At 39.2% G+C, this 24,495-nt stretch overlaps 2 protein-coding genes across 21 annotated transcripts in view; both read left to right on the top strand.

Annotated features, from left to right (window-relative positions):
- Positions 1–2,474: 2,474 nt before the first annotated feature.
- puf60b (poly-U binding splicing factor b) lies at positions 2,475–11,983 on the top strand. 5 transcript variants are annotated; one of them, XM_041967825.1, is made up of 12 exons: positions 2,476–2,579; positions 3,127–3,223; positions 3,447–3,542; positions 5,267–5,356; positions 5,858–5,908; positions 7,065–7,226; positions 7,308–7,400; positions 9,038–9,251; positions 9,333–9,565; positions 10,080–10,194; positions 10,937–11,184; positions 11,279–11,983. In XM_041967825.1, the coding sequence occupies exons 3-12, from the start codon at positions 3,465–3,467 to the stop codon at positions 11,576–11,578; spliced, it is 1,584 nt and encodes a 527-aa protein (XP_041823759.1). In that variant the 5' UTR covers positions 2,476–2,579; positions 3,127–3,223; positions 3,447–3,464; the 3' UTR covers positions 11,579–11,983. The 5 variants fall into 5 exon arrangements, with proteins under 5 accessions (XP_041823760.1, XP_041823758.1, XP_041823761.1 ...); XM_041967826.1 differs by lacking the exon at positions 3,127–3,223 and having other exon boundaries at positions 2,475–2,579; positions 9,333–9,523; XM_041967824.1 differs by lacking the exon at positions 3,127–3,223 and having other exon boundaries at positions 2,475–2,579.
- Positions 11,984–12,634: 651 nt separating this feature from the next.
- The window catches only part of scrib (scribble planar cell polarity protein), a 58,176-nt gene continuing 46,315 nt past the window's right edge, over positions 12,635–24,495 (top strand). For 10 of the 16 annotated variants that reach the window (XM_041968385.1, XM_041968384.1, XM_041968383.1 and 7 more), the window contains exon 1: positions 12,635–13,694. In XM_041968385.1, the coding sequence (XP_041824319.1) occupies positions 13,536–13,694 (159 nt within the window). In that variant the 5' untranslated portion in view covers positions 12,635–13,535. The remainder of the gene's footprint in view (positions 13,695–24,495) is intronic. The other 6 variants (XM_041968397.1, XM_041968396.1, XM_041968395.1 and 3 more) reach the window with 1 other exon arrangement.

Below are 24,495 nucleotides of genomic sequence, written 5' to 3'. Positions count from 1 at the left end.
TTCAGCCATATCTTAACTTTCAGTGGTGTTGTGCATATATGAATGTAGCTATTTTCATTGAGATTTTCATGGATTTTAAGTACCATACCCTAAATGGCAGACTGAAATATTTTGCTTTGATTGTGTTTATTTCCCTGAATTGCATCTACTGTGCTTTTCTTTCAGACAATATCAATATGAACTTAAAAAGAGATCGCACTGTAGCCCACACAAACACAAAAAATAGAATTTGCAAAACAGTTCTGTTAGGTTTGCTGTTCCACAACCAAGTCTTGAAAAGCTGAGCAACCAAATTTGGATAGATTTTGACAAACAAAAATTAACAAAAAAAAAAGAAAGAAAAACATAACAGAAAACTGACTGATCTTCAGCAAATACATTTTTGTTCTGCAGGCTCGTTTAACGCTGCTCCATTTGTTTTCTGGGTCCATGAGGTTGCAATTGCATAACAAAATTATGCTGCTGTACAGTCATTGCTTACACTACTTACTATACTCTGTGTCAAGCCTACTTAACTATGTGTTTCTTAAGACAGGAGCCATGAACTCTCAGACAGTGGGATTGTGCTGTACATATTTATATGTGGCTATCAGAGGGGCTTACTTTGGACTAAATCTTGATACAATTCAGTGCTACTGTTGCTCTTATTTGATCTGATAAGCTGCATGTCTTAATAACCTGCAACCATTTGAAACTTTGCATTTTGCCTTTGTTAGTCACAGTTCAGTTCCAGTGGGGACCTGGCCAAGAAAATGAATGTTTAGACTGTCCAAGCATTTAAAAAAAAGACATGCATATCAGTCTTATTGTGTTGGATTACTTTTTTTTCCCTGTGACTCTGCTGAATGAAATTTGCCTTTGGTTGTGTACTACTTAAACCTTTGTTAAATATTGTAGCATCTGCAATTAAAATATAATAAATAAGATGTGACATGTTGGTTTGTCTGAAATAATGATTATCATTTTATACAAGAAAATTAATAAATGTGGATAGCTGTGTAGTAACTAATAAGTAACAAAAAAGGAAAATGTTTAATTTGTAAAAGATTATTATGATTTTTACTTATATAGCTTGTCTGGAAAACAGTACAAGATTAATAAAAGCTTAAATTTTCTTCTGTTACAGCCAATTGATACAAATGGGGATAAAGAAAACAAAAATTTCCACTGGAATGAGAAAAAGAATTTTTTTTATTAAAAATACTCCATTGATGCGTTGAAAAAACAACCAAGTAATATTTTAAGCAGTAAAAGACCAAGTACAACACACCGGATAATATTTCAAGCTGGGCAACATTCTCTAAAAGTTTTTGTGGAAGGAAGTCTGCAGGAATGAATAAGGTGAGTTGGGCAAAGTTAGGCACCTACTTTATCTAAAAAAATCCTAAACAAAAATAAAGGGAAATTCACTCAGTCCATCATAGGATTATACACATAGAAAAACAGGTGAGCAAACCAAATCAATAAAACAGCCTGATATGTTTAAATTCTCTACATAAATTTTCAAAGTAACCTGTGGTACTAAAAGTTCAACTCCACTATAGTACAACTTTTAACCTGTTTTAAGCACCTGTTGTCTAATGTGTAATATATTTCCATGTAAATCTCTTACATTAAGTATAATTATTTGATACTTAAGATATCAGACAGAAGAGACATATAGAGACTCCACTTCCTTTGATCTAAACAGATTATACCAATTGCCGGTTTTGTAGGACTAGCAAGTAAAAGAGATCACAGATCAACTTGCTAGTCTGTTAAGATTGGCCCTGTTTAAGTGATAAATCTAATCTTCACACAATCTTGATTTACATTTAACATCGTGGCCCACCTTTGGTGACCACAATTTTTATGCAGAACTGTAGTTAAATATCTGAGTTATTGTAAAGAATCAAACAATTAAACAAAATTCTTAACAGTAGTAAAACAAGTCACAACCAAAATGTTTTATTTAAATTCGTGAGTAAAACTGAAGGTATTAATGACATTGGGGAAAAAATTCATTTAATTATTTAACAGTGGCCCTATAATAGAAATGAGTTTAGCCATGGTGATGGGGTGAACCATAGCTTATCTAATTTTTTGTAATAAGCAAAGACTTTTTATGTATCAGTGTTATAAAACAGTCATGACCATCATAAAAAATGAATAAATAAAAAATAAAATAAAATTAAACGGCAATGATTAAATAAGATTTTTTAATTTTGGGAGTTCACAAGAACCAGTTTTTTAGTAAGCCAATTAAATGTAAAAAGTGTCTCATCACACACCGTTTTCTTCTACCTACTCTGTCTTTATAATTTGCTGAGTAATTTGTCTATAAATGCATTGAAAGGGTTTATAGCTAAACTGTGACACTTAATACTGCCTGTAGATAAATTTTAAAATAGTATATCACAAATTGGCAGTATGGTTATAAACAAAGTCCTTGATTTGAAAGCGCATGTACAAAACCCTCCGATCATCGCGAGGTACTCTCCTACCGCGATACTTTTCATTGAAAGTGTCAAAGTCTCGCGAGTGTTGCAGTGAGTGGGCCTCTGTAGAAGGTGTGCTTCATGGCGGTTACGGAGACTGCGGTAAATAAGTTCTTCGATATAAAAAAGACACATAATCATTAGTATTTTAGCACTATTAGTCTTTGTATGATTAGAAACAATCGTCGTACAATGTTAATACACCTAATATTATAAAAAACAGCTTAGGAAGAATACAGCTTGCTTTACGCGCCATAGTAATGAATGCTTAATGTAAGCTAATATCTGCTAGCTCCTTGCTAGCAACAAAGGTGATATTATCAAAAGCTGAATATAAACTAGCTGAATATAAACCTTTTTAAATAATAATGTGCGTTTTAAAATGATCATTCGGTTCATTTAAGCGAGATACAACAAAGCTAAGGCGTGGTTGTTTGTCATTTTATCGTATAGTATCATTTTCATGCTATTGGTTAACCTTAGCCTATTAATTTGCTTAGCTAACGTGGGCAGTTGAGCATGTCCCGGTGATATTTGTTGACCAAAAGCAAAGGATAACAGGCTGGCTATGTGTAAAATTTACTGTAAGTTGATGCTAGCTGCCTGCATAATTTATTACTAGTCTGAAGGCATTTTTTATTTTCCCTAGAATTTGTTGAATTGTTAAAGCTTCCCCGTCAGTGCTCTTCCCCTTGGGGGCTTTCCTGCCTCAGTCTGGTGGACCCAGCGATTAGAGTGTTGCGTAGGTAAGGAGTTCATCCGGTCCCATCTGGTTTAAATCCGGATATATGCCCTATGTTTGTTAGCATCATTAATAGTAACATGTGATGTCTTAGGTGGTGTGATATCTGACTGTAAAATAGGAATTTTCTAGGTGGGAAAATGTCACTATGGATATGCATTGTCTTGTTTATGCTCCATGTTCTTGATTATTATTATTTTTTAAATATTGCTATTTCTGAATTCTAGGGAGGTGAAGCTCTGACGATGGAGAATGGACAGGGCACAGGCTCCAAGCTTGGCCTACCGCCTCTTACCCCAGAGCAGCAGGAGGCACTTCAGAGGGTAAGAATACCATGTGGCATGTGGTTAAATGTACACAACATGATCATGCAGTTATTGGGTCAATATGGGTTTGTATAAAAAAAACTTGATGTGTAATTTTAAAATATTACTAAGAAACTGAGTACATTTAGCTTGTTTGAGGATATTATTTTGCAAATGCCTTGAAGGACTGAGTTAGTCCTTGGATGATACAAATATTTTTGCACATTACTTAAATATTTTATGTTCAAATCTGTTGACATGGACAAAGACACTAGATATCAGGATTCTTCAACTGGTGCTTTCCCTGCATGTCTTAGTTGTTTCTCTTCTTCAACAAACCCAGTTTAAGTCAAGCAGATTTCCTTAATACCTTGTTCTCAGATTCTGCACAAGCCTGTTAATGAGTCTTCAATTTATCCCAGGTGACTAAGTAGGAAAAAATCTAAAACCTGCAGGGTAGTGGCCCTCAAGGACCAGAGTATAAGAATAACACCGCAACACAGAATGTGCATGTGTGAAAATTTAAATGCTACTGTTTATTTTGAGATGGCTACCTTTCATATTTTAGTGAGAATATGTTACATGCATAGGGTGGCTTTAGTTGCACATAAAAGCCCAAAAGTATCATTACGTACACTTTAGTTTTATTGCTTTTAAAAAAAAAAACAATAACCTAAAACAGGGCTACTCAGTTTGGTCCTACGAGTCCTGCAGATTTTTAATGTTTTCTTGCTCCAGCCCACCAGACTCAAATTAATGAGTCATTTTGCAGAACTTCAAAGGCTGTTGGATCCATTTAATTTGAGTCAGGTTTGTTGGAGTAGAAAACATTAAAAACCCGAAGGACTGCGGCCCTCGTAGGACCGAATTGAGTAGCCCTAGCCTGGGAGGGGCTGTCAGACAGAAAAACTAAATTGCCTGTCAGGGATGAATAAATATATATATAAATTTTTTTCAATCAAAATATTAGAAATTTGCAATTAAATTGTTATTTGCTAAAGGGTTGGGAAGTATTTCATGACTTAGTACTACTCTGTTATGATGGAAACCTGGCTTTTGTGATTAGAGTAGGGCAGGGGTTTCAAATTCTGGTCCTCAAAGGGCCGCTATCCTGTAGGTTTTAGTTGTTTCCCTTCTCCAACACACCTGAATCAAATCAAATGTATCCAACGGTTTCTTGTTAACTTATGCACAAGGACCCATTAATTTCAGTCAAGTGTGTTGGAGCAGGAAAACAGCTAAATTCTGTTGGATAGCAGCCCTCAGGGATCGGAATTTGAAACCCCCCGGAATAGGGTCCAAAAAAAAAAAAAAAAAAAAAAAAAGGACACCAGAGTGTTCCTTGAGGAAGCCAGTTTCTTGTGTTACATGCTGTGTATCCGCTTTTGTTTTATATCTTAGTCCAGTGATCCCTGACCCTTGTCCTCAAGGACAGTGGGCCTTGAGGAGCAGAGTTGGGGATTTCTGTCTTAGACTACAGTGTGGATTAATGAAGTGACATGTCATTACACATAGTGATGTATGCCCATGTAGGTTAAAGAGATGTTTTCGGAAATATGTCTCTAATTAACACAGTAGTTGCTAGGGTTAAAATGAACTAGTTACCCCTTTACTTTTTCTTAAAACTTAAAATATTTTGGTCAAATGTGTAGGATATATGGATATTATTCTAATATCTAAAAAAATCTCACACAGCAAGTGTATTGTGAGGAATCTATATATAATTTTTTTTTCTTCTACAGGCAAAGAAGTATGCCATGGAACAAAGCATTAAGAGTGTGTTGGTGAAGCAGACCATTGCCCATCAGCAGCAACAACTCACCAACCTGCAGGTGAGATGTACAAAACTTTAGGTAGTCGGCCAAACAAAGTTATTAATTTGGCGTGTCACCTGTGAGTCTTGATTCTTGAAAGAAAATATCTTAGGCTGTCCATGCATTAGTAACTCTGGTATATCAGAAGTCGGGTTTGGGTTAGTTCTTATGGAAGTCTTGCTCCGTTTTCTCCCAAATGCTGTGAAAAAGAGCATGTGTAGACAATATGCCTCTGCTTTTTTTCAGATGGAGAAGATCATCCTGAAGGCTTTGGTTATCATGTTGAATGCTTTGCACTTTAAAAAGGGACTTGCTTATTTTAACTGCTGTTTGGTGATATGTAATGTAGTGAGGGGAGGTAAATCCTCAGAATGTATGCTCTTTAGAGGGAAGGTCTGAATACAGTGTTAACCTAATCGGTTTCATCTATCTAGCAAAGCAATGACCTTTTTGAAAAAGCAAAGCTAAGGGATATCTAACTTACTTTTCAGCACTTTTTTCATCTTTACTGTCTTTCAGATGGCAGCAGTGACAATGGGCTTTGGAGATCCTCTCTCACCTTTACAATCGGTCAATAGATCATTAATTTTTTTTTTTTTCCTGTGCGCATTCCCAATGGAAAAGGACTGTTAACCTTCTTTTACTGGTTGCGTTGGCAACAACCCCTGCCTTTTTTTCATTTAATTCGAGAATGCATATTTAATAAGAAAACATGGCTTTCTGCAGCGAGTGTTCTTGCAGCTATGTCTGCAGCCCTTTAGATGAATGACTGTTAGCACTCATTTACTTTCTTGAGTTGCAATAGGATTACTCGCTTTTAGTTCTTTTATTAAGATAAATGGTTGTTAATGGGATTTTTCAACGACTTCATTAAGGGTTTCCACATGGAGAAAAGTCACGTCTCTTTGAAAAATATGCATTTGCTTGTATTTTTTTAAAAGTAGCTATTGGCATGGGACAAAAGAGGGATAGCAATCCCTTTATGGACAAAAATGAGAGAACTTCTGTGACAGGGATCTTTTTGGCCATCTCAGAGTCATTTTTTTTTTTTTTTTGTTTTACTGTAAAGAAGCTTTAGCTATGTGAGAGCAGTTCCTCCTCTCACCATGTAATCATTTAGGAAATTACAACTTTTGTTGGTGATACTATATAATTAAAAAAGCAGACTGACTAAAAGAGTCAGTAAAACAATTTTCAGTGCTTAAACCACCCCTCACCTTAAAGTTGAGAAGAAAGTTTCAATGCTTTCATCAAGACTTTGTATGGATTTCGTTTGAACTCCACGATTACTGTTGTTACCTTACTTGCATCCCTGGATTACAGGTCAGTTACTGAAGCCAAATATTTGTGAGGGCTGTGCATGTCAATCACTTCAGTGTGTTTTCCTCCATATGTCTGTTCAATAGTAACAGATTAGAGGCCATATTGTAATTTCTTCAGGTGACATCAGTGTTTTATAACAAGTATACTTGTTAGTGTTTCTTTAGGAGTTATAGCCATTGATTTGATTACAGTAACCCATTATTACCCCATTTACCTATCCAGACCACCAATCTTGGAATTGGCCTCCTAACAGTTTTTGGGGAAAGCAAGCACAGTAGAAAATGCATATTTATTATTTTTGTGTGTGTGTGTGCGTGCGCGTGTGTGAGTGTTTACCTTCTTTTTATTTATTTTTTTCCTTTTACTCAAATGCTTATTATATGCTGTTTTCCCCGATTGGCAGGTGGCAGCTCAGCGACAGCGTGCGTTAGCGATCATGTGTCGGGTGTATGTGGGTTCCATATACTACGAGCTCGGTGAAGACACCATCAGACAGGCCTTTGCCCCCTTCGGCCCAATCAAGAGCATTGATATGTCTTGGGATTCAGTTACAATGAAACACAAGGTCAGTGTCGTGAAACAAAAGCGCATCCGAGCTGTCAGTGTTTGCAGATGTTCTGTTATTTAATTTGATTTGACTGTGCAGGGGTTTGCCTTTGTGGAGTATGATGTGCCAGAGGCTGCTCAATTGGCTCTGGAGCAGATGAACTCAGTCATGTTGGGGGGAAGAAACATTAAGGTAAGTTGTTTGGAGGTGTAATTATAGATGGGGAAAAATCTAATACAATAAAATAGCGATGTATTTATTCTTTACTTTGATACACAAAAAGGGTTTTAAGATCAAATAAAATTGGCTACTTGCACTTTTAAAGTTGATCAGATGTTTTAAAAATATGCTTAAGCAAACTAATTTCTTTCCTCCTTTACTTGTCTGTTTCTGTCAATGTCCAGGTGCGTGTTGTATGTTTGTCTGGTTTTAGTTTCTCTGTATGTTATGAGTTGTGTGTGTGTCTTGTCTGTGTGTTAAGCGTACATGATGTAATCAAGGCTTGTTTAAGTGACAATTTCCAGTGGGATGCCCAGCGACGCATGGTGTCGCTCTATAACCTCGGAGTGCTGATGATGGACTGCGTCTGGTTGGTGTTACTTGGCCGCCTCATCTGTAGTACAGATCTTAGTCTCACTTAGATGCTCGTCTTACACAGGGAGCTCAGTTGTTTGGTGAGAAGAGGAAAGTTGTCAGACCGTGTAAACGTAGTATATAATACTTAGTGGGATTCACTTGCCATTTTGCCACCAGCTGAGCGAGTCATACTGTGCAAGAGTTGTCTTTTAAAACAAACATGTAGTTCATAAGAGCTGAAAATGGTGGAATCAGTGGTATGTCAGCTGTTGATGTTAAATTAACAAACCATCCTAACCTTTGAGTCAGTCTGCTTTTTATTTTGTAGTTGTGTAGAATGAGATGGCTTGGAAAAGTGTCAGTAATACCCACAGTGTAATGGTATGGTTCTACATATTGCACATTTATTCATTCTGGCCTTGATATTTTTGTTTTGTCTAGTATTTTTTTTTACCTGGCAGTAGGGCCGGGCGATATGGCCTAAAAATAAAATCTCCGATTTTTTATAACCAAATCCGATTTCCGATTTTAATCGATTTTTTTTTCCTTTTCTTTTACAAAACATAAATAAACTTATTAAAAACATTCATTTGTTTATATAGATGAATGCTAGCAAAAATAAAGCATGTAATGTCATGGCTCTTCCACCATATAAACGACTTCATATCTTACATTGAAATATGCGACACAATGCATCCGTGATCTCTTTCCATCTGGATCCTTATCATACAGGATCCACTGCAGAAATAATTCCCCTGATGAAGGTTGTCTCCTAACTAGGGTTTGTGGGTTAAGTTGATTTCTGCCTCTCATAGAGAGCAGCATTTCTCACTGCAGTTATACGCACAGCTAAATCCCAGGTGTGAGTGAAGGGTCACTTTACTGAAAATCTGTCAGACAAACGTTCTGGTGTGGAGGGAGGGCTAAGTCTGCTGCTAAGTAACTATGAAAAAAAATCCCGATTTTCAAAAAAATTAATCTCCAGAAATGGAAAATTCGATTTATCGATTTTATCGATTAATCGCCGAGCCCTACCTGGCAGTCTTTTGAAGATTTGAAGATTTTTATTTTTTTTTTTTTTACAGGTTTTTAGAGATTGTTGTAACATGCTATGAGAGCAGCATTATCATAGGAGGCCAGTGGCTTTGATTGAATTTAGTGTTGCATATACCTAGAGCTTTAGGGTACCGCGTCCTCAGCCGCTACTTTGAATCCTTCATTCAGTAGCCCCGCTGATGTGATCTGTGCAATAGGTTGGGCGGCCAAGTAACATCGGTCAGGCGCAACCCATCATTGACCAGCTTGCAGAGGAGGCACGCGCCTATAACCGGATCTACGTAGCATCAGTGCACCCTGACCTGTCGGATGATGACATCAAGAGTGTGTTTGAGGCCTTCGGAAGGATCAAGTCTTGCACGTTAGCCAGAGACCCCACCTCGGGGAGGCACAGAGGCTTTGGTTTCATTGGTAAGCTTAGGGTATCTCATTCCCTCGTGCTCCTGTGTTGCTAGTGCTCTGCTACTATGTATGGTTTTTGTCACTCTACAGAGTATGAAAAGCCTCAATCAGCCCTGGATGCTGTGTCTTCTATGAACCTCTTTGATTTGGGCGGTCAGTACCTGCGGGTTGGCAAAGCAGTGACTCCACCCATGCCCTTACTGACCCCCACAACTCCAGGTGGGCTGCCACCTGCTGCAGCTGTGGCTGCAGCAGCAGCCACCGCTAAGATAACGGCCCAGGCAAGTATGAATCCCTTCCAAAGGGATTTAATGGCCTTCCAGGTAAATATAACCCAGATCTAGCTAGATATGACACCAGCACAGATGATGAGCATAGAATGTTTAGATGTGACTGGGAGAAGGCCATGTATAAGTTACTTAAAGCTGTAGTTGCCCTAACAGTTTTACTTTAGTTAAGTTAAATTGAGAAATGTTCCTAATAATTATGACTGTTGAAGGTGTTTAAAACACAATCAGAACTCTTGCATTCAGTGATTTTACTTTTTTCTAATGATGTACACTGTGTAAAAGTATATAATTAAAGCTGCTCCCATTCACTGATTGGACATATAAGCTAAGAGCATTTTAGCACAGGTAGACGTGAAGTTTATTTGTTTCTACTGTGAACAGTTCTACATTAAGAAGCTAAAGTTAGTGATTTTAGTGCTGACATGCTGTTTAGAGAGAAGTAGTTGAGCTTACTCTTTGTCATGCTGTGTGATCGTTGACTGTGCTGCCTTGTGTTGTGTTCTGTGTGTTTCCCTTACCTAATGTCTTCGGCCCCCCCTCTCTTAAGGAGGCTGTAGCTGGCGCATCAGTCTTGGGAGCGTTGGCTGCGCCCCAACTACTCGGTCAGCAAATGGGAATACCTCAGGCTGTTATGGCAGCCCAAGCCCCTGGGGTCATCACAGGTGTGTACCACGACATGAATTAGTGCTCAGTTTTTTACTTAGCTGTTTTTAATTTGGTCTGAAGGCTTAACAGGCAGCAATGTATTACCAGCATCACTTTAGAAGGTGATTTGAAAACACGCATAATCTTTCCCAATGAAGTCATATAGTTTTCTCTGAGCAAGCACTCACTTCACTAAGGGGGAAATCCTGCAGCACACACTCCTGCTGCACTGATGATGCTGCTGCACCCCCCCCCCCGTGACCAGTAATGACCACAGCTGTGCTCCAGGCCTCCAGTCCGTAGGTCAAGTATGATGCTCACACGAGCCTAAACAAAACTTAATAATTCTTACGTATCCTGAACTGGGCAGGTGGTCTAAGTGTGGTTTTTAATGGCACTATTCATACTTTGTCCCTGTGTTCTAATCTTGTATAATGACATGTCATTTCCTGATTGATTTATTTATTAATTTCTCATGAAAATATTCAGGTAACTCAGCTCCTGATCCAAAATTAAAATCAGGATTGGGCGTAAATTTGCTCCCCAGTAAGGGAGTGTTTAGCTTTATGTATTTCCCTGTTGTATAAACTTAAAGCTTCTTCAAGAAAGCGTTTGTGGATTAAAACAGATGGGGGGGATTATATTGTGATGGAATGACAGTAGATGGATTCATGTTTCATATCTAAATCAAATACAATAATTTTGTAATAGTTTCTTCTGCATAGTGTCACTGACTGCATGCCTACCTTCCCTGAAAAGGTGTTACTCCAGTTCGTCCTCCCATACCAGTGATTCCCCAAGTTGGTCTGGTAAACCCAGTGCTTGCATCGCCCCCAGTCCTGTCTAACCAAGCTGGTGGTTCCAGCCAGCAAGAAAAGAAAGAAGAGAAAGAAGAAATGCTTCAAGATGGTACAGGGCAGGAGATGTTGAGTGACCAAGAGCACATGAGCATCTCTGGCAGCAGTGCCAGACACATGGTGATGCAGAAGCTACTCAGAAAATCAGAGGTGATATATGATTGTGTCGCTGGAAGCTTTTATTTAATCCTTTATGTCATCAAAATCATTTGTCTTACTGAATTCTTGTCCTGCTCCCCTCCAGTCCACAGTGATGGTGCTTCGAAACATGGTTGGACCAGAGGACATTGACGACGACTTGGAGGGGGAGGTGACAGAGGAGTGTGGGAAGTTTGGCACCGTCAACAGAGTCATCATATACCAGGAGAAACAAGGAGAGGAGGAGGATGCAGATATCATTGTCAAAATCTTTGTAGAGTTTTCCATGGCCTCAGAGATGAACAAAGCTATCCAGGCTCTAAATGACCGCTGGTTTGGGGGCCGCAAAGTTGTTGCAGAAGTGTATGACCAAGACCGTTTTAACAGCAGTGACCTCTCTGCGTAGTCTGAAATGGTTCACCAGCACACGTATTCATACCTGTCACCCAAAGTCATTTCAGCCATAGTAACTGCAGCTAAAGACGCAGCCTCTGAACCTTGTAATTACGTTTTTACTTTGTTTTTTTTTTTTTTTTTGTCTTTTTTCTTTTTTAACTGCCATTGATATTAATGTTAAAAGCTCCATTCGGGGGTACAGTGGGGGGAGGGGGGGTCGTTAAATATTTGTCAGATTTTTGCTTTGTGATCTGTGAAGACTTCTTTTTGGTGCAAGTTTAATTTTTTTTTTGTAATCCAATCTTGTAAAAGGTTTAGTTTTTCCTGCTTTAGCTCATTTATTTTTCTGTTATGAAATTGCTGGGACATGTAAACACGTTTTTCTTTCTACAATTAAAAGTTATTGTTTGTCCACAAAGAGTGTTGTGAATTTTTAATGACGCTTTTCAATAAAAATTTACTTGATGTGTCATAATCGGTAAAAACATATTTGGAACAATTATTGACCTCAAGTATTTTAACACTTGTAATTTAATGTAATTCTTGAGTAGATTTGTAAGTTTAACTACAAAGTTCCAACTGGATTTAGTTGGATTTTGTATTATAAAGTGACAAAGTACTGATCATAGACCAGATCCATGGTTTTACTCAATGCTTTGAATAATTTTGCACCTGGAAAACAGCCACATGGAGCCAGTCTTTTTCTGTTAACAGGCTATTTTTAGTATAGTGGAAAAGAATAATAGAGAAGAGACAAACAAACAAATGTAATATGAAGTTAAGTAGATTATATTGTAAACCTTTAACAATTTAATGTGAACAAATGCGGAGGTTTGACTAGACCTCTCCTTTCTCCCCGTTGGTAAATTGAATAAATAAGCAGCTTTCAGTATTTTTTAAAATGATTTTCCTGATATATCAAACGTGAACGTATTTATAAGGTGTAAGATGAAAGGTGAAAGATTCATGTATGGCCACTAGGTGGCGTTATAAAGTAACATGTGGCCTTTGCTACGGAGGCGCAAAGCGGCGGTGCTCCAGCTCAAGCCGTGCCCAGCCCCCCACAGACCAAACCGGCCTGCCTCGGCTCAACAGGGAGGTAAGCGCGGCTGTTGCTGAAGTTGAAGCGCCTACTCTGCTCTCACTGGCAATTCACCCACCTCGGATCAAAAGAATGCTCTCTGGTTATTTTTATAACTTATTTTTTAATGCTTCTATCAAACGGAATTTACCGGTGTTTTGGATAGATTAAATTATACCAGTGTTAGCTAACAGCAGCTTGGCACAAAGACGTTCAGTCACCTATTAGCTGATTCTGGCTAACTATAACTAGCCTGCTAACAACACAGCCGATGAGGACGAGAACATCATTACGCTACCACACTCGGGTTAATCTCTGCCGACTACCTGCGTGTAAGGTGTTGACTGTTCTGTCATAGCTATTTATCTATGACTGTATGAGGCAAGTGGTTGTTTTCAGTCACCACTCATGACTGCGATACTTAAAGCAGCGTTTCTGCATCGCTGGACTGTTGGCTGCACGATTTTCAGTTAGCCTCGGCAAGAGCTTCGGGGTGGTTTAGGGATGGTGGCGGTAGCAAAACAAGCTAACGCTTCTCTGTGTGAAGTAGTGAGTGCACGAAAGTGAGGAAACACTTGAAGCAAGTAGGAGTTCTCGGGTTTTATGTTAATTTTAATCCCGGTCTGGATGACGCTAGGACGAACCTGACAGTCATTGAACACTTATGAACCAAGACTGTCAATATCGCTAACAGATCGAAGGGATTATTTTTGTCTCTAAGTGGATTTCGGCCTCCTGTTCAGGATCATCGTGGGAACACACTAAGTGTTTTGACATTGAGCCCACTCCCTCAAGTTACTCTCTCTATCAGCGACCTTCCCTTGCCTCCCCTCCGATGCGGAGATTTTAGTATCACCGGCAACCAAATCCACCACGGCGGCCGGACATGCTGAAGTGTATTCCCCTGTGGCGCTGCAACCGCCACGTCGAGTCGGTGGACAAGCGGCATTGCAACTTGCAGACAGTCCCTGATGAAATATTCCGCTACAGTCGCAGTCTGGAGGAACTTCTCCTGGATGCCAACCAACTCAAAGAGCTACCAAAGGTATGCTGAACATCTCCTCTGTCAAACAGCAGTCATGTTTACGTCCCCTGATAAAAGACGTGTAGCATGGGATTAATGTTAATTCACCCTCCACCATTAACTCTTGCTCACAGTTTGCTTGCTTGTAAAGCAGCGGTTACTTTCCAGGTGACGCAAACAGTATCACCTGTCCAGACACTTCCTCATCAGCTCAGATGCACCTTCCTTGCATCGTAAAGTTTCTCTTGTCTTGTGGAAGCATATTTATCCTGCCATGCATCTATTCAAGTGTGCCACATTTACAAATGATGTCAAAATTGACTGTTATAACTTGGTAATCTCTGCATAACAGCAAGTGTCCAATAACCTTTTTTATGTGTGAGAAACTGCACAACTTGTAAAGGAAATGGATGTTTTGTCATCCAGAGGGGGAATGAGATGGATGTTTATATGTTATAACACAAGCACACAACATGTTGCTTGTGGCAGTGGCAACAGTGGTCAGTCAGATTGGATGCAATGTGGGAAGGCATGTATGGAATGATGTGCAAAGCCGCCCCCACCCACACTTATACAATTTGAAATATGACAAAAGTTTGCTTTGCTTAGCCTGGTTTATTTTAGGGGAAGGAGAGTGCTTGGTCCTTTTCCTCTGCAGCTTGTCAGACCTGTGGAACAAAAACACTAGTTTTATTTAGTTCAAGGCATTGTTCATTTCTTGGACAATACATTGGCTGCAATTGTGATCTGACAGGGAGTTTTTAAATGAAAAGACTGGCCAGGTGTAGACACTGTTAGTCTCTTATGTTTCATGGCTTTAGCGTAGAAGTGAAAGGGACAAGTGGCACATTCACTAATGAAGATTGTTAACACTTTTGGGTCAACAGAGGCTAAAGATTTGGCTCAGGACTGCCTTCTGGGAAACATTAACAATGGGGCTTCTTTTGGGTACTCATGTACTGAAATCACTTAAATATTTCTGTGTTTTGTTAAATTCTTATATCTCATAGAACTGCCTCATCTCAACACAAAGACAACTTGTATGTTGTCTAGAATCACCCATAAGCATTTTAAGTAATCCATTTGTTATTTTTTTTTTCCTTTATCATTGCTTCGCTTTTGTATGACAAAAGATCTAGATTTGCCTGCAGGTTTTCTCACAGAAAAATTTTATCTAAATTTTACTGTCTTAACCAAAAACTTAGGCCTTCCTTGACAGATCAGAGCTTCTCATACCTGTTGAACATCTTCAGTGTACTTGGTCCCAGACCTCTGATATACTGACAGGTACATCCAAATACTCCATCACAAGCAGCTAACTGACAACAGTCTCCCTATGTAGCGCTGGCCTCAGCCAGTAGACATAAATGCGTGCTGACAGAATGTCTCGTGTGGTCACTGTAACTGCGTAGCGTGCAGACACAAAGTGTATGGGCCCTTTCTGCTCTTCAGAGTCAACAGGGCTTTAGCGAGGAAGGAGTGTGAGAGGTCAGACCCATGCAGAGTTTGGTGCAAGAGCGCTGACTGTATGATGAATGGCATTATCATTATGAGCTCACAACTAAGCACCTGAATGTCTCTGCGCATTTATGTACCTCTTCCCTGTCACTACAAATTCTACTCAGCAAAGAGTGTGTCCCTACTTATCAGTCTTGGGCTATTTTTAGATGTCAGTATAACATCCTCATTTGTTTTTGCTCATCAGTTCATCCCAAGTGTCTGTTAACAAGCCAACTTTTTATGACAAACAGTCCAGACAATTAACCGTGCTTGCTGGTTTCACCTCAATGTCCAACATGTGGCATGGACAGAGAATAATCAGCTCAGAGGTGACGCCTTCAAACAATCACTCCCCTGGGACGCACTCACCAGCAAGCTGACCAGTCCAACTGGTCTAGTTTTAGTTGGAAAAATAGTAGTGTAATATGTTTATATGATACATAGAGGCATTGTCAGTGTAGTCATAAAATTCTGTTTCTATGTAAATAACAAAAGAGTTGTGAAGTGTAGCAGCAATCAGTGTGGTGCTGTGGGTGGATGGGTCTAGATCGTGTTGGCAAGGGTTTAACATAGTGAACAGATGGAGATTTAGATGTCCTGTTAGTTTAAGTTTACTGTGACTCACCCCCACTGCACTACTCAGCAGCCTCAGATTATGCTCTCTTCAGTAATGATACCTCCTTTTGGCTCATCAGGAACTTTTTAAGTTTATGAAACAAGTGGATTAAAATAGTTGTCTGATGTAGGACACAACGTTATCCAAGCAGTTATTACACTACATGGAATAGCAACCACATCAAGTATTACTTATCTGCATGGACTGGATTTAGAGGACCTTTTAAGTCGACAGCCGCTCAGGAATTCTCCACATGTCCATACTCCTTAGCTGCTAATGCTGCATCACAGCCCAGTCTCCTCATTGCATAAGATCTAATCTCAGACAGTCTTTCATAGCTATGTAGTTTTGTAGGGATTGAATTGTGTAAAATACGTATACTCTGTTACAGGTAGATATACAGGCTCTTTCTTTCTTTTTCTTTTTTTTTTAAACCAGTGTAACATAAAGGTATGAATTGAAAACTGGTGATTTTTTTGTCAGGCAACATTATGTTCTCTATGTAACCATAGCAGGCCCCTTTTGATTATTGATAATGGCTCAGAGCTTGAAAAACACACCTATTATTATGGTATAAAATAATTAACCTTTTAATGAAATCCGGCTTTAAATAAAAGCTAAATGTGTACAACACACCAGCTTAAAAGGTTCTATGGAAGCATTGAAAATTGAACATTTCTGCATCATCAGTTTCAGGTTGAGAGTATTTTTCATTTTTTAATGCAAATATTTGATTCTGACAGATTTTTTTGGGGGGGGGGGATTTCTTGCCTTGAATTTTTTGCCATTTTTATTTTTAAATTATTTAGAAGAAATATTATTTTTTGACTAAAGGAACTGCTTTGACAATTAAAACAGTAAAGCGGAAATAGAGAAAGCAGTGATAATTTTTAGAGCATTTTTTTGAAAAGTGATTACATGCCTTCTTACCTACGCTTCTTGTTGTGAGCTGTCAGTGGGAATTTTAGCGCTAAAACAATCTGAATTTCTTGTTGCTGCTTTTTACTAACTACCCCTGCCTCACAGATCATGTAGAGGAAGAGGGAATTATCTTTTTTAGCTGTTTTCAAGTCCCATGACAGGTTACAAAGAGCTCCATTCAAAAGTCTGAGCCCTCTACCCTCCCTATCCCGATATCCAGTGTCGTTGCTCTTCGTATTTCCTGTCCACTCTGCTGTAGTATTACCCTGGCTTAAACTATCTTTTTTTTTTTTAGATATCTTTTAGTTAATTTGCATCTGCTGAAAAAGACAAGAGGGAGATTTTGAAGGAACCAGGTGGACTGCAGGTGCAGTAGCCAGCAGGCAAAACCCCAGCTCTAAAATATGTACTCTGCCCAGCAGGTCTGCCCCTTCTTGTTCTGACTTTGTCATTGTTGAGCAAATGGGTGTGTCCACATGTGTCTTTGCAAAACAGGTTTTAAACATGTTTACCCACTACTCTAGTCATTCAGTAGTATTCTAGTAACTTCTAGTTGAAGTTACTGAATAAAATTAAGACAGTTGATTCATCCACTTAGTGACACTTTTCATTTGCTGAATACTTAAGTTTACAATTTTGTCAGTGGTGAAGAGCTTTTATTTTATCTTTAGTGTATGGATGACATATCAAGAGCATTTGTGTTTTAATTGTAAAGAAAGAGTGTGTATAGGGGGACGACTGCAATCTTTTTAATCCTTAGTTGACACCACTGCCTTTCATGTGTGCGCTAACAGATCTGTGATTAAGGGGCAGATTAGCCTGACTGTAAAAATGCCCCTTGGCACCACATTTCTGAGCCCTGCATACATGCCAGTGCTCCTCAATGTACACTTCCTCTGGGATCTACTTGTGTGCCTTTATTTTGAACATATAAAAGCACTGATAATCTTAGTGTTTTTCTATTTATTCAGTCCCTTGTGTGGTTTCAGCCTTAGGTCAAGTAAAACCCAAACTGGCCCCTGCACTTGTCTTTAGCTTGCTGTTTTGGTCCACTATTGTTTGCTCAAACTTATTCAAGTGTATTATTTGCCTTTGTTATGAACTTATGAAAAAAATTGCAAAGAGTTGCTTGCTTTGAGAATCAGTATTGCTACATCCACTGACTACAATATCTCATAAATGCATCCGACTTGGATTTGTGGAGTTTAGGACACTCAGGAAAGTACATTTAATGGTAAATTCTAGGACATACTGTGTCCTCATATTGTTGACTACTATTGTCTCTCCCCAGCGACTTGCTGGACTAGAAAAATACCGAAGATAAATTGCACCTGCCACTGGCCTCTCTGCTGTACAACCACATAATTTCTCAGATTCTTGTGCCCTTTCTGCTTAAGCAATACGTTTTAAAACCAGAGGAACCACTGTTCAAAGTGTAGATGCATCTTACATAAAACTTGTTGTCTGTAATTACTTTCAAGTGCCATGTTAGCATTAATATTAGTAATTGACTTCATTCTTTCCCTCTGTTCGTGAGAAAACAGAAGTAAACTTTTGCAATTCTCCCACCAGCTTACTGAAAATAAAAAGGGAAGGAGATCCAGAGCTATGAAACTCTATGAAGAAACTGCTGTGTGAGAGCTCTGTTTCTTTTTGATAGAAAAGCACATGCAGCAGGTCTCTTTGTTTGAGCTGAAGACCAGCTGGTCTCACATCCTGCCTGCCCCCCTCCTACCACCAATGTGATGGGACAGAGGGGTAGTGATAGGTGCATGTGTGAGTGCGAGAAAATAAAATATAGGATGGTGATAGGGAGGGTAGTTGTATTTTATTCTGGAAATGGATTAACAGATAAGGGGTGGGGGGATTTTGGCACCCCCATAAAGGAGGGGATCTGGGAATTGAGCTGAGCTCCAATGATCCATAAGTCTTCTGGGACTCAGATCTTCCGGGTAATCTATCCATCTGAGAACACTGGGTGACATGCAGTGTCAGGTGGGAAGGCGGCAGTCTGAGAAGTGGCCACAGATCTAATGGTTCCCCCTATTTCCATCTATCGTTCAGACTCTCTCCCACCTGCAAGATTTTAAGAAATCTTGCATTCTTACTTGTACTTGCAGACCTACAGTGCTGCTGCTATAAAGCATGGTCTAGCACTGTATCTCTGTCATCTATCTGTTCATGCACAGATCCTCAGATAGATTTTACTTCCAGAATTCAGCCCCACCTTGATGGATTTCTTTATAATGAATCAGCAATTTTGGTCATTAATTGTTCCAAGTTCTCACAACAAAATACCATCATCCAGTTAATTTAGCTGCTAAAATGAAAGAAATTTGCTGCTTTTTTCCTCTTTCATTGTAAATAAAGTGAATAGATCTGGAGTTACCTTTTCTGTAGTAGACGCTAACGCCTAATAAATGGCTTTACGTCTCACCTAAGGCACATCAGTTGATGTCAGAGATAATTGCTTTGAAGTCCATTTTAAGCTAATGGGGGAAAAAAAGAATCATTTTACAACTTTTCTTATAGAATTATGAAGTTGTTGCCCCCCAGTGTAGCCACAGTTACATGGTGCTTTTTAACTCATAATTAAATAATTCGGTAATAAAGTATTCTCCTCTGCGTTTACATGGAAATAGTAATTCCAAAATGGGGTTTATATGGAAAACATGCTTAATTACCTTTATTCAATTCCATTTAAGATCTTGAGGTTGGGAAGGTTCTGATTGGACAGGGGGTGGATGTGACGTATTTATGTCTACCAAAAGAAAACAAACTCCAGTTCCTGCTTCTTTTCTTTTCGTCTACAACATGGAAGACCACGTAACAAGAACCATTTTCGCATTGATTTTGATTACAGTTTTGAAGCAGCAGCTCGACAGCATACTACACTTTCGTCAGCTAAGGATGAGAAGGGACATACTGACATTGCAACGACCGGAAGTAATTTAAAGTATACATGGTTGAGGAATTTTTTGGATTTAAAATCAGAATAAACCAGCCACTTAATTCGGATTTAAGTTTAATTCGCAATGGCCATTTTTCTTCGGAATGAGGTCATTTTAAAGAGGTGTTAATTTTTATTCTGAATTAAAGGGGAATTAAAACTTATGTAAAGGTCTGTGTGATTGTTGCTACATTCAACGCAGTATTACAGTGTTCATCAAACGCTTTTCTTCCTTCACAGTAGTTTGTACTGGTCTCTGTGCAGTTGTCTCACCACTCTCCTGTGCACTCTGGCCTGAGTCTCAAACCTCAAAGGTAAACAGAGGCAAAGCTGCAGTGAATAATTGATAGCTATGGTGGCAGTGGCAGCTGTTTGCAGTAGGGGAGAGTTTGTGGCTGGAGCATTGTGATAGGGGGTAGATCTGTCTGCTACAGGCATTAAGTACACATGACAAGATGTGCAAGGTGATACCTTTTTTCTATCCTTTTTGTTCTACTGTTTTAATATGTTTATCATCATAAGAGCCAGCTCAGAGCTCAGGCCTCATTGTACCTTTTAAGGTAAAATGTAAAACAACAGGAAAACTTTAAAAGAAAAATGTTTCCTTAGTTTACTTCCATTGTAAGACTTTAGTTTATTCAGGCTATATTGATCAGTACGTGACCTGTTGGGTCCATCAAAAACATGCAAAATGTTGTGTTAAGACCCATTTATGCTCAACGCAGAAGACGGATACACAGTTTTGTCCGTCTTCTGCGTCGGTTAAATGCGTAATTTGGTCTGTTTTCAGGGAACTTAGCTATCTGGCAAACCAGAAAATCCAGGGCAATGCTGAGCAAAATAGCTGACGTGTGACCAGCGAAAGAAAAAAAAACAGAGAAGAAGAGGATCAGGAAGGAAACAAAAGACCAGACTGTAAGCAAGCTTTTGAAGAAAGAATATATGCGAGTGTTTAGGGCGTGCGGGGCAGTTAGAAACAACTTTATAGCGACACATTACCACTGCCAAATGGTGTCTGAAACTGACGCTGGATCCCGGGAGTGAACTCTGAACCTAGAACTGACCACTAGTGGAGGAACTAACGTAACCATGGCAACTCAAAAGATGCATGGAGGTATGTGGACGGCGACATATGACAACGTTTGAAACAGACGTTGCTATTTACCTACATAAGAGAGCATAAATGGGCATATGTGAAAACTTCTGGTGTCCGAGTGTCTAAAAGGAATGGCATATTAGAAAAGTCCTGGAAGCACAGCTCTGTGTGCAGTTTGATAAATGTATAACCTTATCACATTTTCTTGCTACATGGTTGGTTAACTTCCACCTTAATGAACAATCTTTGCCAGATGTTTTGCACATTTTCAACAGGATATGTTTACACTACAGGCTCAGAGACATCGCTGGAAATTTGGACTAAATTGAGCAATGACTTATTTTGGGGATGGGATGCTGTTTCTGGACCTTCTGATCCTACAGGCACTCAGCATCATCCCCCTCAGTCCCATAAATGGCCCTTTGAGGCTGATCTGACACTGTACTGATCTCCCTGTGCAGGAATAGGTCATCCAGGATGGCTTTAAAACAAACCACAAACAAATGCTGCCCTTTATCTCTTGGCCACACACAATCATTGAAGGCCTTTATCACTCTGAAACTTGATAGCCTTTACCTCCTCAGCTTGGTGTACTTTTTGTGCCAGTGATTTATTTTATTTTTTTGTGTGTGTGTGTGTGTGTGTCGGGGAGGTCACTTTCTGTCACCTTCAGCTGTCTTAACTCAATTGGGATTTAACAGTTGGAAAATAGCTGATAGATGGAGATAAAGAAGCAGCGTTCAACACCTCTCATGGGCTGCAGCTTGTACTGGCAGTCGCATTGGAAACTGGAGTTTAACCACTTGGCGCCCACTACATCCACTCAACATCAGAGCTGTTCTGCTTTTATATTGAGTTGTGAAACAGGTGGCCAGTGCAAAGGGGCTTTCTGTCTGGGCGAGTCCCAGTGGAGGAGCTGCCTCGGGTGGTTGTTTTGTCTTTTTTGTGGGCTAACTCATTCACTCAGTCACCGCCTCAGCTCAGGTCAGTTTAATTTGTTGACGCCTATGTTTTTCTTGTTGATTCCTTTCTGTGGGGAGCGTCTCTGAGAGCAGGAAGTGGGAATAATCAAGTGAAGTGTGGAATGCCCTGTTTTTGTGCGGCCATCTCCACTCTGGACCTTGTTTTATGGAGCATTTGAGGAACTTTAGGTTTTGATAATGGGACATTTGAGCTTAGATTTTGTTGGTTATTCCAGAGCTCCTCCCAGCCCTGCAGTGTTTGTTTTATTCTCAGCCCATCCCGCCCGTTTTTTTCTTGCATACATGCTCCGATGTTCTCAGTGTCAAGCTAATGCCTCCTGATAAGTGATGTAAAGCAAGTTGTTTCTTTAATCCTACAAGATGTGGCATCGACCTTGCAAGAATGTTAAATACTAGATTTTAGAACAATGATAGAGAAGTGCTGGAACATACTTGTGGCTGCAGCATTGTTTTACTGCTGTAATGCTAGCATCTCATACACTTTTCATTTCAAACTTGAGAATACTTTCCCCTAATTGCAATTTTGATTTCTAGCTGTTTCTAAACTACTTTCATCTACTGTGGGACACCTTTCTGAATAGGAGGAATGCTTGTGTTTAATAGAAAAATGTGAATTTGATAGCGATGCATGTGGTCTGACAGTATGAAAAATGACACTCCACAGGCCAAGTTATGCTTGTGGTTGTGTTGAACTTAAGCTTGTTTGTGCCCTTCAGTTGTTCTCTGTACAAGCACATATTTGGGGGAGCAAATGTGTGATTTAGCGAATGCACATAAGAAAATGTACCTGCCCACTCTTAAAATAGTTTTGTGCATTATGCAGTAACAAGGTTGAATTGTGGGGCTTTGAATGTTTAGAATTGGTTCTGTCATTGACTCAGTTATCATTTACAGCTTATCTAAATTGTTGTGTTGTCTACTTCTCTTCCTTATTGATCTAAATATTGATTTGGTCTGCCATTATCTCACAGTATCACTGATGGTACTGAGGCATGATTCTCTGAATGAGCTAGGAAATAGCCATGTTGTTGTTAATGTGTGTTTTAGGTACCATTTCCACTTTAAGGCTGCAAAGTTAGTAATAATAATGTAGAGCTAAAATGCGTACAGTTTTCTTGTTTGTCAACTAAAACTATATAAAACCAACTGAAATCAAACTAGTCATTTCCACGGATTTATACTGATTCACTTCTGCATACGGAAGTGAAGGCTCAATGTATTGTTGCTACTTTAATAATAGTTTTTGTTTAGGGCCGTCTGCATGGAAATAGTCAGAAGTTCTTCTAAGGGGACATCTTTGTCACAGTCATGGTTGGTTGATTGGATTTTGAACAAAGAATATTGCACAGCCTGAGTGTGTGGGTTGTGCCACATGACCAGTTTCAGCTGTCTTAATAGAGAGGTGCTGATGGGTGAATGTTTGTGTGTATGACAAGGAGGTCAGTGGAAAACCCAGCAGGATTCGTTGGAGGAAACAAAGAAGTATGCACGCATGTATGTCTCCTGCTCATACCATCGATGAGTAACAAACGAAGCAGTAACAGGTCTGTAGAAAAAGAGAGGGGGACTAGTTTGTGTCCTCCATGGGTGCATGCGTGCACTGGCCGTTGGCCCCCTAAGGACACATCTTTTCATCTCTAGGAGAATGCCCTGGTTTTTCTTTTCACTTTTTTTAAAAACAAATTTTGGCCTCAGCACTTAACCCTTTCCGTCCCTTTTAAGAGAGTTGATCTAGCAACAACAGATTAGATTCATCTGATGACTGACTGAGCAAATGTTGAAGAATAGGCTATTGTGTACTGTAAATGGTTAGTTATTTTAACTTGAGGGTTTGCAGAATTTAGCAATGCAAGTCTTTATTTGGACTTTCTGTTTTTCACCTCTCCAACAAGGCAGTTAATCTAATACTTCTGTATTCATCGTTGTGTGTACAGAAATGTAAATCTTTAAAACTTTTTCATACTGTAGCCTTTACTTAAAAATATATTTTACCTCTAGTTATTAACTTTAAAAAATTAGTTTTTTTTCTTCCTACCAATAGGTTTAATTAATTAAAAAACTTCTGGTAAAAGAGTGACTTATTGCCTCCATAATTAGCTCAGCGTAGCTGTGTTTGCACTGCAACATGTGATATCCAAGGAAATGCAGGCATGTCTGGAATCTTCAGGAGTTTGCCCTGCCCTCTGGAAGCTGAACTCACTCCTCTCTCTCACTCACACTTAAACTTATTTCACATTCCTGTTGGAAAAGCCCACACATAGGAACATAGCACTGAATCTCTATAGATATACACAACTTTCCCCCAGCTGAATTCTCAACTTAATCAATCTTTTAGTCTCCTCTTGTTAACTGTGCAGCTCTTCTTACTATAATAGTGTTTTAATTATGCTAGCCTCTGTTCTTCTGAGGGCTTAAAACACAAATGGGAATAGTGTGAAGCAGGTCAGCTGAAAAAAATAGGTTGAATTGTTTTATTTTAGCCCATTTAGCAGATGAAGGGAACACCTGGTTGAATTTAAGAGCGAGGCTGAATGTTCTTTCAGATTGGAGCCAAATTGGTCATTTAGCTCAACTGATATTTGGGCTGATATGAGCTACTTGTACTGATTTAATATAAAGGTAGAGAAGCAGCAAGGAAGTGCTGCACAGTAAAGCCATAGTAATCCTTGAGGTAGCAGAGAAACTGGGCTGCTGCCTGTACACAGTATCTATAAACATAAATATTTGTAGTTATGAACTGAAGCCTTTTAAATCAA

Source organism: Melanotaenia boesemani, chromosome 18 (assembly GCF_017639745.1).
Source record: "Melanotaenia boesemani isolate fMelBoe1 chromosome 18, fMelBoe1.pri, whole genome shotgun sequence".
Classification (NCBI taxonomy): domain Eukaryota; kingdom Metazoa; phylum Chordata; class Actinopteri; order Atheriniformes; family Melanotaeniidae; genus Melanotaenia; species Melanotaenia boesemani.
This window is presented reverse-complemented; position numbering and strand designations above follow the sequence as displayed.

Coding starts and splice junctions, on each gene's coding strand:
- puf60b (XM_041967824.1), top strand. CDS start 2,559: ATGGCGGTTACGGAGACTGCG. Junction 2,580..3,446: donor TGGCGGTTACGGAGACTGCG/GTAAATAAGTTC, acceptor TCTGAATTCTAG/GGAGGTGAAGCTCTGACGAT. Junction 5,357..5,857: donor AACAACTCACCAACCTGCAG/GTGAGATGTACA, acceptor ACTGTCTTTCAG/ATGGCAGCAGTGACAATGGG.